Below are 12,641 nucleotides of genomic sequence, written 5' to 3' on the forward strand. Positions count from 1 at the left end.
ATAGATCGCTTCTCAGAATTTACAGTCAGTCAATGGTTAATCCTTAAGAGCGTCATTATTTACTGTTGTTGTTGTTGTTCTTGTCATTGATTAATGCTATATGTTCGCTGCTTTAATATTGCTTGTTTTGTCAATATCATAAGGCCTACTTCCCAGAAAGCATAACAGATGAATCAACATTAATGATATCATAATGAGAATACTCTATACACTCAAAAAAAAAAATCCGGGTCACAACTGACCCAGAACTGGGTCCGTTGGGGTGACACACCGTTCCGCGTCATAAATGACTTGGAATTTGGTCATTTCTGACCGGAACGGTGTGTGACCCAAACGGACCCAGTTCCGGGTCAGTTCTGACCCGGAGTTTTTGAGAGCGTACGTCTTTATTCTATTTTATTTCTTCTTCTTTTTTGTCATTCAAACGCTGACCAGGAAGTACCTTGATAATTATGGAAGCCAAACAACGGTAATACTGATGAGAATGCGAAAAATCAGCAACAAAATTACGTAGTAAACATATATACTGAAATGATTAAGAGGAACTGAAAAACTACACAAAACATGAAATAAAGCAAAAGTCCAAGATACACAACAGTTACCCCCCGCCCGCAACACTCCCACAATAAAGAAAACAAAACAAAACTAGAGAAGCACTCTGAGAGCGCAGACCTCCGCCAAGCATGCAGCTCATTTCCATCCATAGAGATGTATACTAAGGACAGTACACTGCAAAAACTAGGGTGTTAAATATCTAACACCAGCACAGAATCGAAAAATATTAACACTCTTGGTGTTGATTTTAGGTCCCGTTCAGAAAGAATCACACCAACTGGTGTCGAAATATTCAATTACAGGTTGATGTTAGAGTTTTGGTGTTATTAATTGGTGTTGAAATTGCACATGCGCATAAGTCAGAGAATTCGAGCAAAATCATTGGACGAAAGTTGTCATGTGACCTCGCTCTGCGCTCTCGGATCGCGCTGCTGGCCGGCATTTATGGCTAGCTAGCTAGCTGTGTACAGTGTGCGCGGTGCATGCATATGTTATGTGTAGTATGCATTATCAAGGCCATTTTTTATCGATGAGGTTTTCTTCGCCTTCGGGCCGCGGGTAATGAAAATTCGACTCAATAATATCCTCATTAATCAGCAGTTAAACAGCACAATCATGCCGATAAGTGTAAAGATTTGTTCTGGAGATCGCCGAATCAGAAAGTTGCTGCCACTAAATCCAGAAGACATCGTAGGATTCTTTGAACTGAGTAAGTGTACGGTACCTGTTTTTCAGGTGTTTGTCATGAGTCGACTGTACAATACTGCTAATGCATGTGGAGCATGTGGAGCTGTAGACAGAAAGATCCGTCTGTCCGGAGGACTCTTTTGTATTTTGCCATTAACGCCGTCCTCCGTAGACAGACGGAAGGTTGTAGTACCCATTGCTGTGTGGATGTTCTTAACCACTATCTCTATGGAAAATTGGGTGAGGTACCTCACCCTTCTCGATTGCGTCTAATTCACGGCCCTAGGTCGGCAAATTTAAGCTTGAATAGTTAAATCAACTATTCAAGAATAGACTACACTCACCAGATTAATGAATAATCCAATATTTCGGTCGAATTTTCAACGCAAAACACACATCAACCAGCCCGTCGCGTCGTCACGTTCAAACTGCAGAAACATACAGTATGAATCTATTAGCCAATCACATGCGAGGTAGTTTCTACGTGTTTTTTTTACTTAATAAAGTACCTCGCATGTGATTGGTTTACAGATTCAAAATGGCGACCTACAGCTAGCGAACGGCGATGTTGCGATATGGATAAAATTTCTGCATTATAACCGCGTTACTGTGAGTATTTCGATTGCAAAATGTGAGAAATTAACCCCAAATATTGCTGCATAATGTGTCATGTCATGTCAAACTTGTTTGAATGTAAAAAAGCTGTCTGAAATTTGGTTTATCGTAACGTTTGATCTGTGCGCTACTGCCACACAGGAGCTGGCATCATTGACTTCGGTCTGTATACGGAGGGGATCCGTGAAGCCAGACGCAGTCTCCGCGGAACATTCCCCGACGGACAGATACAGACCGATCTTTCGGTCAAGTGGAGCTGCAGCTAGAGTGCGTGCGACAGCGTTGCACCCAAAAGTACAGTTAAACTCGCCTAAGTCGACGTCGCATATGTCGAATAATCGCTCAAGTCGAAGATTTTAAAAAGTCCCGATTTTTCCCCATTGACTTACGTGTATTAATTCACTCACAAGTCGATTTTTTTAAGTCGAATACTCGCCTAAGTCGATGAAATTCCAAGAACACTTTCACGGAAAAACCATTGAATTCACTGTGCCTAAGTCGAATAAGATTTTATTGTGTAATAAATCACTGTCAAAATCAAGAGACGCCAGTTTTTGTTTACATACAGTATATACCAAAAGAAACTTTGCGTTATAAACATTAACGTTACGCAAGCGGTTTCACCTGAATCGTTATTAACGCAAACTAACGATCGGGAAAATTAACGTTTGTAGTAACGATGAGTAACGATCCCAAGCGCAAATTAACGATGTTTCGTTGACATTAACGACAGTAACGCAAGAACTCATGCGAGATTTTGGTTTCCGTTACCCAGACCTGGTGAAAGGACGACGTATCGCCTCTGCCGAGTGTAGCGATCTATGCCTTATATACTTAGCGGGGTCTTTTCGCGAATCGTATCACGATTTCTCGAACGGTTAATATGCGACTGGGGTCACCAAAAACGCACGCCGTGCCAACATCAACAACAAAAAAAGCCGGATGTTTGCCTTCAGTTTTGGAAATGAACAGCGGTAACAATCGGCTCCATAAGATGCTAGAATAAATGTCAGATGTTTGCTCTTAATTTTGGAAATGAATAACGGTAATATTCAAAGTGGATAAAGCGTCTTGCTGAAGGGCAAATATCGGGTACACCGCTCCAGCTCTCAGCTCCAAAGTAGACAACATACATGTACATTATACACGTGTATGCGTGGTGTAACTGTAAGTCGATTTTATTTCGACTTACGCACAAGTCGAAACTCGCCTAAGTCGATGTGTTTTGCTCAGTCCCGAGAAGATCGACTTATGCGAGTTTAACTGTACTTCTCCTACTATCCTAGTCTACAGACTACAGGTAGTTTTCTAGACTTAGAATCTAGTAGGTCCTAACGTTAGAAACTAAATCATCCCATTAAATTTAGAGTCTAACTGCTACAACGAGCCTTGGGCTTGGACCAAGCCTTCCTGAACTTGAAGCCTTGAGCCTGGGGACCACGCAAAATACTTCTTTATAAGCGAATTTTGTTTGGCAAGAGGAGTTCATATCATGTGCAAATGTACAAAACTACAATTGAAACCTTATCTACTGGTATGTTATGTGATACAATGCATATAGATCTATAGCCATAGAGTCTAGTGTTACTGTAGTTTTTAGATGATAACTATTTCTCTATTTGTGGTAGGTGTCTATACTTTACGTTAGATCTAGACTCTGTAGTCTAGTCCAGGTCTACAGAAATTACATTATCTTCTTGGATAATCGGTGTGCTCTCCCGATGTGCTCCGCTTGTAGTGGGTGCAACGCTGTCGCTTTTGCAATAGTATGTGTGTAGCTACTGTATAGTGTAGTCTGTAGCTAGTCTGTGCAGCTAGTCTGTTACTAGTGTTAGTCTGTTGGTCTGTTTGTTACTTTAATATTAGTCTGTAGTGTTGGTCTGTTACAAAAATGTGAAAGTTTTTGTTGAACTTGCTCTCATTTAATTCTTTCTTTCTACATCAATTTTGTTCTATCTTGGAACAAGTGATCCTTGGGCTTGGCCGGCCTTGGTAATACCAGGTGTGAGTTAATGAGGTCAAATGTCATCTAGGGGGTCAAAGGTCAAATGATAGGTCTGTTAGTCTGTTACAAAAATGTTAAAGTTTTTGTTGAACTTGCTCTCATTTTTTTATTTCTGCATCAATTTTGTTCTAACTTGGAACGATTGATCCTAGTTGGGTTAATATCAGATTTGAGTTGATACGGATATTGTCAATGGTCATCTTGGGGTCAAAAGGTTACTTGTTTTATTGATTGCAAAATCAGGCGAGACTTGTGCCGGCCATGGTTCGAGAACCACCTTGTTATTACAAAAAAGTTCTTGGTTTGAATGTTTTGAATGATAGGATTTGATAAATTTTATGGACATCTTCAGTAAAAATGTAGGGACAGCATTAAGCCCTAAGGGGGCCGCTCACTTGGTCTAGCCTATCCTGGTCTATCGAGGTAGGCCTTAATACTGTCACAGCCGGGTTCAAAAAATTGCATGGCTATGTAATTCTTTCACCTGGGGTGGCAGTAAGGCCTACCTCTAGACCAGAATAGGCTAGTCCAAGAGCTAGTCTCTAGGTCAATAGGGTTAGAGCACCAGCGAACGACTCCTTTAGGCCTAAGCTTTTCTACATTTTTACTGAAGAAGATGTCAAAAAAATTTATCAAAACCAGTCATTCCACTGGCATTAATCGGGGGGGGGGGGATAAAGTATGTGATAAATGAGATATGTGTCATTGTATTAACATCATATACTTAAAAAATTGTCAATGTCTTTCCCAAAAACACTGAAAATTGCCAGAATGTTCAAACACACTAGCGGTATAAAAGTTATAATGCTACTACAACTGTAGCTATTATCCTGTCATGAAACCATACAAACTGCAAAGTATACTTAAGTCATTTTTTATTACATTTGTAAATTGTAATAGTTTTTCTCTCCCCACCCCCCCCCCCCCTTACAGTCAGAAGAAAATTCAGCATCAGAGATGGCGAAGATCTTGTTTTAGTGGATGAACATGAAGGCTTTAGTATCGACGATGATGTATTGGGAGATATTGTGACCAGCCAGCCTGATGTTAGCCTCATGGTCCTGAAAGAAGATGAAGAATGGTCCAGTAAGTTTTTAATAAGAGCATTACATTTCTGGAGAAGTAAGCAGTATGCGAACAATTATAGGAATGTTCCTTTGAACATTCTCTGTATTTGCAAAAGGTGCTACTGGATACAGCCACTGTGTTAAAATGAACAATTCATTGCAAATTAAAGACAAAGGAAGCTAGTCTTCAGCATTGCAAACTTGCATTTTTGCAGAAATGTTTTCAATGCGATCATCTTGAAATTTGTTGGAAATTTCTATCTATATGTCCTACCCATTCAAGGATGGTATTTATTCATGAATGTACGGCTCACAGTTTCCTGGACCTACATGTGTCTTGAAGACACCTCAATATTGTGAATGTTTGATTTAAAAAACATTTTGGTGTGATGTTTGAGTTGAATGATACTGTCCAAAGGATTACATAAAAAAGAATCTACAAAAGTCTGGAAACTTATCATTGTTCATCGGTGTTGGGTATTACCAGGGAGGTGGCCATCTCCCTGGTATCACCAAGTCCCTGGCTGGTGTAAATTTACTCCTAATTCAAGAAGATCTAGTAATTGCAGTGTTTCTAGTATAGTACGCCTTTTTAATTATTTGTTGTGCCTAGCATTCTTATGCTATAAATGTATGATTACGTATTTCAAATCTGGGCGGACAACTCTGTCAAAGTTTACAACAGTAGCATATGACACGAGTGCTGTTTTTCCCATGGTTGGCCCCAGCTGATAAATACTGTGGGGTAAATACTGGTCTTTGCCGGATATTACCGTCTCGCTATTTATGATGAGAATGGGAAACACAGGGGAATAATCAATAAGTCATTTCATGAATTTTGTTAATAAAGGAATACACAAATCATTGTACATGAAGTATGATTAACCAAAATAATAATAATAATAATAATAATAATTTATGGCAGGAATTCATTCTTATTGCTGGGACAAATTTTTGCGCAACGTTTTCTGATCTATGTATCTGATACCATTTTTGCTGTGTACAAGAATTCGAAAATTGTAGCAGTCACTTGGGAAGGAATTGCTCCTATTGTAAATGTTTACTCCAATCATTCAGTGGCACTTGCTCGACAACTTCTGAAGCAGAATGGAAACTTGACAGTCATGGAGCTCCTGTCATCTTTTGACAGTTCTGACCAGAACAAAGAAGGTATTTTTGCACATTCCCTGGAATGCACCCTCTAATTTCATAAAGAGTCTGAAGTGTCATCAGAAGTTAAAATTAAACCAACCTTATCATTAAACATTCTAGTGATGGTCAATTTTTCATGGAGCATAATCACACTCCCACATAAACACAACACAAATGTGGGCCAGGAAGCTTATTTTCGAGTAGCCATACACAATTTTCCCCACCCTGAGAGGGGACTCCCTCCCGGATCATCCCCTCATCTAGTTATTTCACTCCATAGGATTTTTTTTACAAAAAACAATTTCCAATACTCTGAAAGTATATTGTACTCACTTAAATGTGCATCAGAAAAAGTTTATTTCTAAGATGCCAATTGCTAAATTTTCCCTACCCTTAGATGGGGCAGTCCCTTCCAAACCTTCCCCTGCATTTTACCCATCTAACTTTAACTTTTAACATTTTTAAGTCGTCCAAAGGAAAGACCTTATGCCGTCATATTTGTCCGTCTGTCTCTCCGTCTGTCTGTCAACAATTTGGTATCCACTTTTTCATCGATCTATATCTTGGCTCCGAGTTAACCAAACAAGTTCATATTTGGTATCGGTATCCTTTAGGACTTTCCTGATATTAAGCTCATTTTTGTGTTGAGGTTGAGCTTAAAGGCAAAGATCAAAGGTAATTCAATGTCACATGGGTTATATAAAACAAATGAAAATAGATCTTTCTCGCAATATCTCAAGAACGGTTTGGGCAAACAACTTCAAACTTGGTATATGTATACCTATGGAGGTGACAATGATCTTTGACCTCAACCTTTGACCTTGACCTTTGACCTTGATTAAACATGAAAATAGCTCTTTCTCGTAATATCTCAAGAAAGGTTTGGAGAAACAACTTCAAACTTGGTATATGTATACCTATGGACGTGGCAATGATCTGTGACCTCAAGCTTTGACCTTGACCTTTGACCTTTGCCCTTGATTATTTGTAGACAACATTTTGAATACTGTCCATATTGGCACGGTTTTCAATTACTCGACATTGGACGACTGCTTTGGACGTCGTCCATATTATTATACACTTGGCTTGATTTCTGCTATTCTGATGGCAGAACCCCTTCCCACACACTCCCCCTGCTTTGTCCCTTCACTCCCTCACTCAGTGCCCCCCCCCCCTCCTTTTTGTCTCACCTGAACAAAGTTCTGGCAGAGATTGACATAGTAATCACTTTTCCTGTTGCTGTGTTAGAAAAATGTTAAAGGCTTTTGTTGAACTTGCTCTCATTTCTCTATTTCTGCATCAATTTTGTTCAAACTTGGAACAAATAATCCTTGGGTATTACCAGATGTGAGTTGATGAGGATGATGAGGTGAAAGGTCATCTAGGGGTCAAAAGATCAAATGATGCGAGGCCATGTGCATCATTTTTAGCTCACCTTAGCCGAAGGTTCAAGTGAGCTGTTGCCATCCGTTTTTGTCTGCCGTCCCTTGTCCGTTGTGCGGTGTGCGTCATCTGTAAACTTTTATATTTTCATCTTCTTCTGCAGAACGAATGGTCGGCTTTTAGTCAAACTTGCAGAGAATCATTCTGTTGGGTAGAGTTGTTCAAATGATAACTGTAGCCCCATGGGGGCCCAGGGGGAGGGCCCCCAGGGTGCAAAATTCTCAAAATTTCAAACATCTTCTTCTCCAGATCCACAAGAAGATCAGTCAAGTTGTTTTGTGTGTAGATACCTTTATAAGTAAAGAATGAAAGTTGTTTATGACAACTCCTGTTGTGCCCCCTCCTTGGATTATTCGGTGTCAGTTTTCCTAAGAGTTTTCCCATTCAAATCTCAAAATAATTATATTGCTATAGCGCCCTCTAGACAACTACTGAAACTCCCCTTTAAATGAATGTTGAGTAAAAGTTGCCTTCAATGAGTTTGTACAGAAATTACCAATGAGATTGATAACTCAAAGTTTAATTCATGTCAAAATGAACAGAGCCCATGGAAGTACAAGAATTGTATATTTATTAAAGGAAAAAAAATATTTTAATCTTTTACAAAAAGGGAACAATTAAGCTGTGATCATTCAGAGCATTACAAGTTACATTTCAGTGATCACAGCAAGTTCCGAAAATGACCACAAATTACTCACTGGACCATCTCTTCATGCATGAATGATCAAGGTTTTTAATTATAGACAATCAATGACTACTAATCTGATACATGTGATTGTAATAAAGTATCTGCTCACCATGCACTTGTAAGATTTAGGAATAATCTGCATGTGTATTGTTACTAATTGTTTTGCCAGAGTGTCCAAATGGGGGGGGGGGGGGGTAAATGATTTTACATGCAACTGTAGTAACTCAGTGAGTAATCATTTCAGGTGTTCACAGTGAGTTTGACTCTTCATTACAAGGTGAGTATTGATCGAAAACTCACAAAAAAGTGCATGTCCTACTTTTCTCCTACTTTTACTGAAATTTAGCTCCTATTTTTTTTCTCCTACTTTTTCACCATGATCTACTAGAAAGCCTGCTTGATTTTATTATTTTGCATTTTGAAATACAGGATGGAATTCTGGTACATCTGCCATCCTCCTCCTCTTGTGCCTGTTGCCTCCTGCAAGCCAAGGGAGGTCTAAAGCTGCCTCAGCAAAAGTATCCATTTCCTCAGCAATCTCAAGGATTATTCAGTTTCAGAAGGTATGTAGCTTTTCAGTATAAAAGTGGACTATAAATAAATAATGTTATTAGTACCCTCGTCACACCTTGCATGTTCTCACTGCATTCTAGAAAATGTTGCCAAAACTGACTAAATGTGTGTACACAGGGAGTAGATGTAGCAATGGTCTATCTAAGAATTTCATGAATGTGCTTAGACTGGCTTGGACTAAGAGGGTGCTCAAGAACTTTGGGCCTGTTCAAAAACTGAACCTATCCTAAGATTATTAGGAGTGACAATGCGCTAGAACGAGATGGACCTACTGCAAACAGGGTTGCCATACTTCAATCCTACTAGGAATATGTTTCAGCGTGACATTTTCACAGCCCTAAATGTAGAGTTATATCAATAAACAAAAGGTCAGTACTTTTTGCCTCGATATTGGAAATTGATTACAAATTTGCAGTAAGAAAATAATTGTGAAGGAAATTTTAAAATCCTTATTTTCACAGTGTCTCCTTTTGTGTGAGTTGAAATGACTCAACCATATTAGAAAGACTCTTCTCAATCAGATACTTAAAACCTGCTTTGAAAATACTTGCATTTTTTACCAGGCCTCTACAGCCTACCTCTATACGTTTATAAAATTTTCTGTGCAAAGTCCTGGTTGAAGAATGTAGCTACAGTGTATATCTCTGTTCAGTTCATTAACCATAAAGTGAATTGAGCGAGATACAAGTTATAGGGGAGACTACGCTGCACATGGATGTCACCATCATGCACAAGCCCTGTGATTTATGCACTTTTCCTATTTGCTCAAGAGTTATGATGGAGCATCACTTTCAGCCAAGCCTTGATAGTCTGCAACATGCAGCCTGAAGGCCACTGCATATCATACAAATCTTTGGTCGCACAACTTGCCGACTATCATTTTATGAAATAAACAGTGCGTATATTCTGTTTTATTTCAGATCTTAAGTCGCTGAGTTGTGTGACAGAAAGTCATATCGAATGCGGTGGCCTTTAGTCTAATCAGGCCTCTTAAATTGAGAAAAAAGTCAGAAAACGTTGTGCTACTTTGCACATTGCAGACATTTTCCACAAAACATCCAGATCCCCCCACTATATATGTATGTATGTATGATGATGGTAACAGTGATGATAAAGATAGAGTTTTGATAGAATTAACAAGTGGGAAAAGGGTAACTGCTAGTTTCATCGTTTACTAGTACATGTAATTTGTTTCAAACACAGAGTGGAGGGAGCATTCAAGATTTTCTGGATGGCACCAAACAGACCCAGAGCCAACCGTTCCTTCTTGGAATTGGAAATTCTAAGGCCTGTATCAGCAGTTACTTGCTCATTGTCGATCACAAGGCCATTCCATGTGGTGCCCGTACGGTGGAAGGAGCAGTAGATGAACTCTTCAAGACGCACTTTGTCTTTGGCTTGCATTACTGCCAGTCTCTTCATCAGTTCTGGACCTTCATCCAGACAGCTGTTTTCGAGATTGATGTTGGAGTTTCCCGCGAATCACCGAGAGTGCGTGAACTAAGATCCAAATTATTCACACCATGATTTGCTTCAAATGCAAGAGAAATTTTGCAATACCAAAGTTGGTGCAACATTTAAGATTAAGTCATGGACTAAGTGAAGGAGGAAAAGAGGTGTTAATCTGTGGACAGGGAGCTTGTGCAAGAACATTTTATTCTTTTCGTGGATTTCGAGGGCATTTGCAGACTCACCTTAAATCTGGTTTGCCAGATAATCAAGAACAGTTTACTGAAAATGAGAAAGCTGGTGAATCATTCGAAGAGAGCTTTGCAGGAAACAGTAATGATAATGACGACAGTGATCAAGATCAGGATATAAATGCAGAAGATGACATTTTATCCGCTGAAGATTTGAATAGGCAGTGTGCAAAAGTAATTTCAAAATTTTCAGCAAACAGTGCAAACTCTGGAAAAGTTGTAAATGACATCGTGGAATCAACCAGTTTGATTGTAGGTGATGTAGTAAAAAGTGCATCAGCGGCAGTTAAGGCTACTTTCTTGAAACATAAACTGCCCATTGAGTCCGAAGCTTATAGAGAAATACAGACGCATTTTGCTATGCTTGAAAAGCCATTTGAAAATTTGAACTCAGAATATAAGCGGATGAAATATTGTGCAACACTTGGACTTGTTGAACCACAAGAAATAAAGTTAGCATCCGGTATGAAAGTCGTCTAAATAAAAGAAGTAAGCAGTATGAACAGATTGCTATTGAAGATACCTTTGTTTATATACCCATTTTAGAATCTTTAAAGCAACTTTTGAGCAATGAAGATATATTGCATTTTGCTACTCATGACCATAGGAGCACTGATGGTGTAATGAGAGATTACTGTGATGGTGCACAATTTGAGAAAATCCCTCTTTTCCATGAAGATGAAAATGCCCTACAAATTCACTGTTTTTATGATGACTTTGAAACTGTAAACCCCATCGGTTCAAAAACAAAAATTCACAAGTTAGGTGCCTTTTATTTCATTTTGAAAAATCTGCCACCAAAGTATAATTCTATTCTTTCCAATATCAATCTTGTAGCTCTGTGGTATGCTGAAGATGCCAAAAAATATGGATTTAATGCTATTCTCAAGCATATTGTGAAAGACATTAACATTCTGTCAACAGTTGGCATTACTCTTCCTAATGGCATTGTGAAGAGGGGAACCATTACTCAAATTAGTGCTGATAATCTAGGTGCAAATGCCCTGTTTGGTTTTGTACAGAGCTTTTCTGCTAATTATTACTGTCGATTGTGTGTGACAAGCAAGGAAGAGGCGCAGAACACATTAAAAGAGGTGTTAATGGAAATGCGCACCAGGCAGACTTATGAGCAACATTTACAAGAAGCTGAAGCTCAAACTACACTGTCACATGTATTTGGAGTTAAACAAAAAACTGTATTGAATGATTGTATTTACTTTCATATCTTGACAAATTTTTCACTTGATATAATGCATGATCTGTTGGAAGGCATAGTTCAGTATGAGCTGAAACTTGTACTAGAATATTCATCTATGAAAGGCAACCACCACTCTTGACCCATGATGAACTGAATCAGAGAGTTGCCAGCCATTGCTTAAACCGTACAGATAACAAGAACAAACCATCCTACATTAAACTGAGAACAGCTGGCAATGATGTGGGTCAAAAGGCAATGCAGGCTTGGTGCTTGATAAGAAATCTTCCATTCATCATAGCTCATGACATTGAAGAAGGAAACGTCTACTGGGAACTGCTGCTAAGATTACTAGATTGTATGGATATTATTTTTGCTCCCCAATTAACAGCAGGCTTGATAGCCCAGTTGTCTGTTCTCACTGAAGAACATCACACACACTTTCAAAAAACATTTCCTGCCAATAGGTTGTTGCCAAAGCATCATTTCATGGTGCATTATGCTACATGTTTGAGAGAAGTTGGGCCACTCGTACATGTATGGTGTATGCGGTACGAAGCGAAACATCACTATTTTGGCCGTGTTGCAGAATCTGTATGTAATTACAAAAACATATGTAAATCACTTGCAAAGAAACATCAGACAGCACTAACGTTCCATCTTCAGTCAAACCATCCTTTGGAGTGTCTCGAGGTTGGGCCAGGTACTTCACTTTTATTGTCAGATTTAGATGAAAATATTAGACAGACTGTGCAAGAGAAACTCCAAGTAGAGGAACTCTCTTCTGAAGTCTTTGATGCCAATTGGGTTAAAGTGTATGGTACACATTATCAGTTGTCTCTTTTGGTCTGCCATGATGTCGATGAGCTTCCACTGTTTGGTCAAATAGAGCATATCATTGTACACAACAATGACATTTTTTTTGTACTTCTCTTGCTAGATACATTGCATTATAATTCAC

At 39.0% G+C, this 12,641-nt stretch overlaps 1 protein-coding gene across 1 annotated transcript; it reads left to right on the top strand.

The window, feature by feature from the left end:
* The first annotated feature begins 4,809 nt into the window (after positions 1-4,809).
* LOC139710992 (uncharacterized) lies at positions 4,810-11,636 on the top strand. The gene is made up of 4 exons (XM_071622946.1): positions 4,810-4,948; positions 6,007-6,099; positions 8,642-8,775; positions 9,989-11,636. The coding sequence occupies exons 1-4, from the start codon at positions 4,918-4,920 to the stop codon at positions 10,310-10,312; spliced, it is 582 nt and encodes a 193-aa protein (XP_071479047.1). The 5' UTR covers positions 4,810-4,917; the 3' UTR covers positions 10,313-11,636.
* The last annotated feature ends 1,005 nt before the right edge of the window (positions 11,637-12,641 follow it).

This window comes from Diadema antillarum, unplaced genomic scaffold (genome assembly GCF_040938485.1).
Source record: "Diadema antillarum isolate AM-2024a unplaced genomic scaffold, OU_Dant_1.0 scf00000004, whole genome shotgun sequence".
In the NCBI taxonomy this organism is placed as follows: Eukaryota; Metazoa; Echinodermata; class Echinoidea; order Diadematoida; family Diadematidae; genus Diadema; species Diadema antillarum.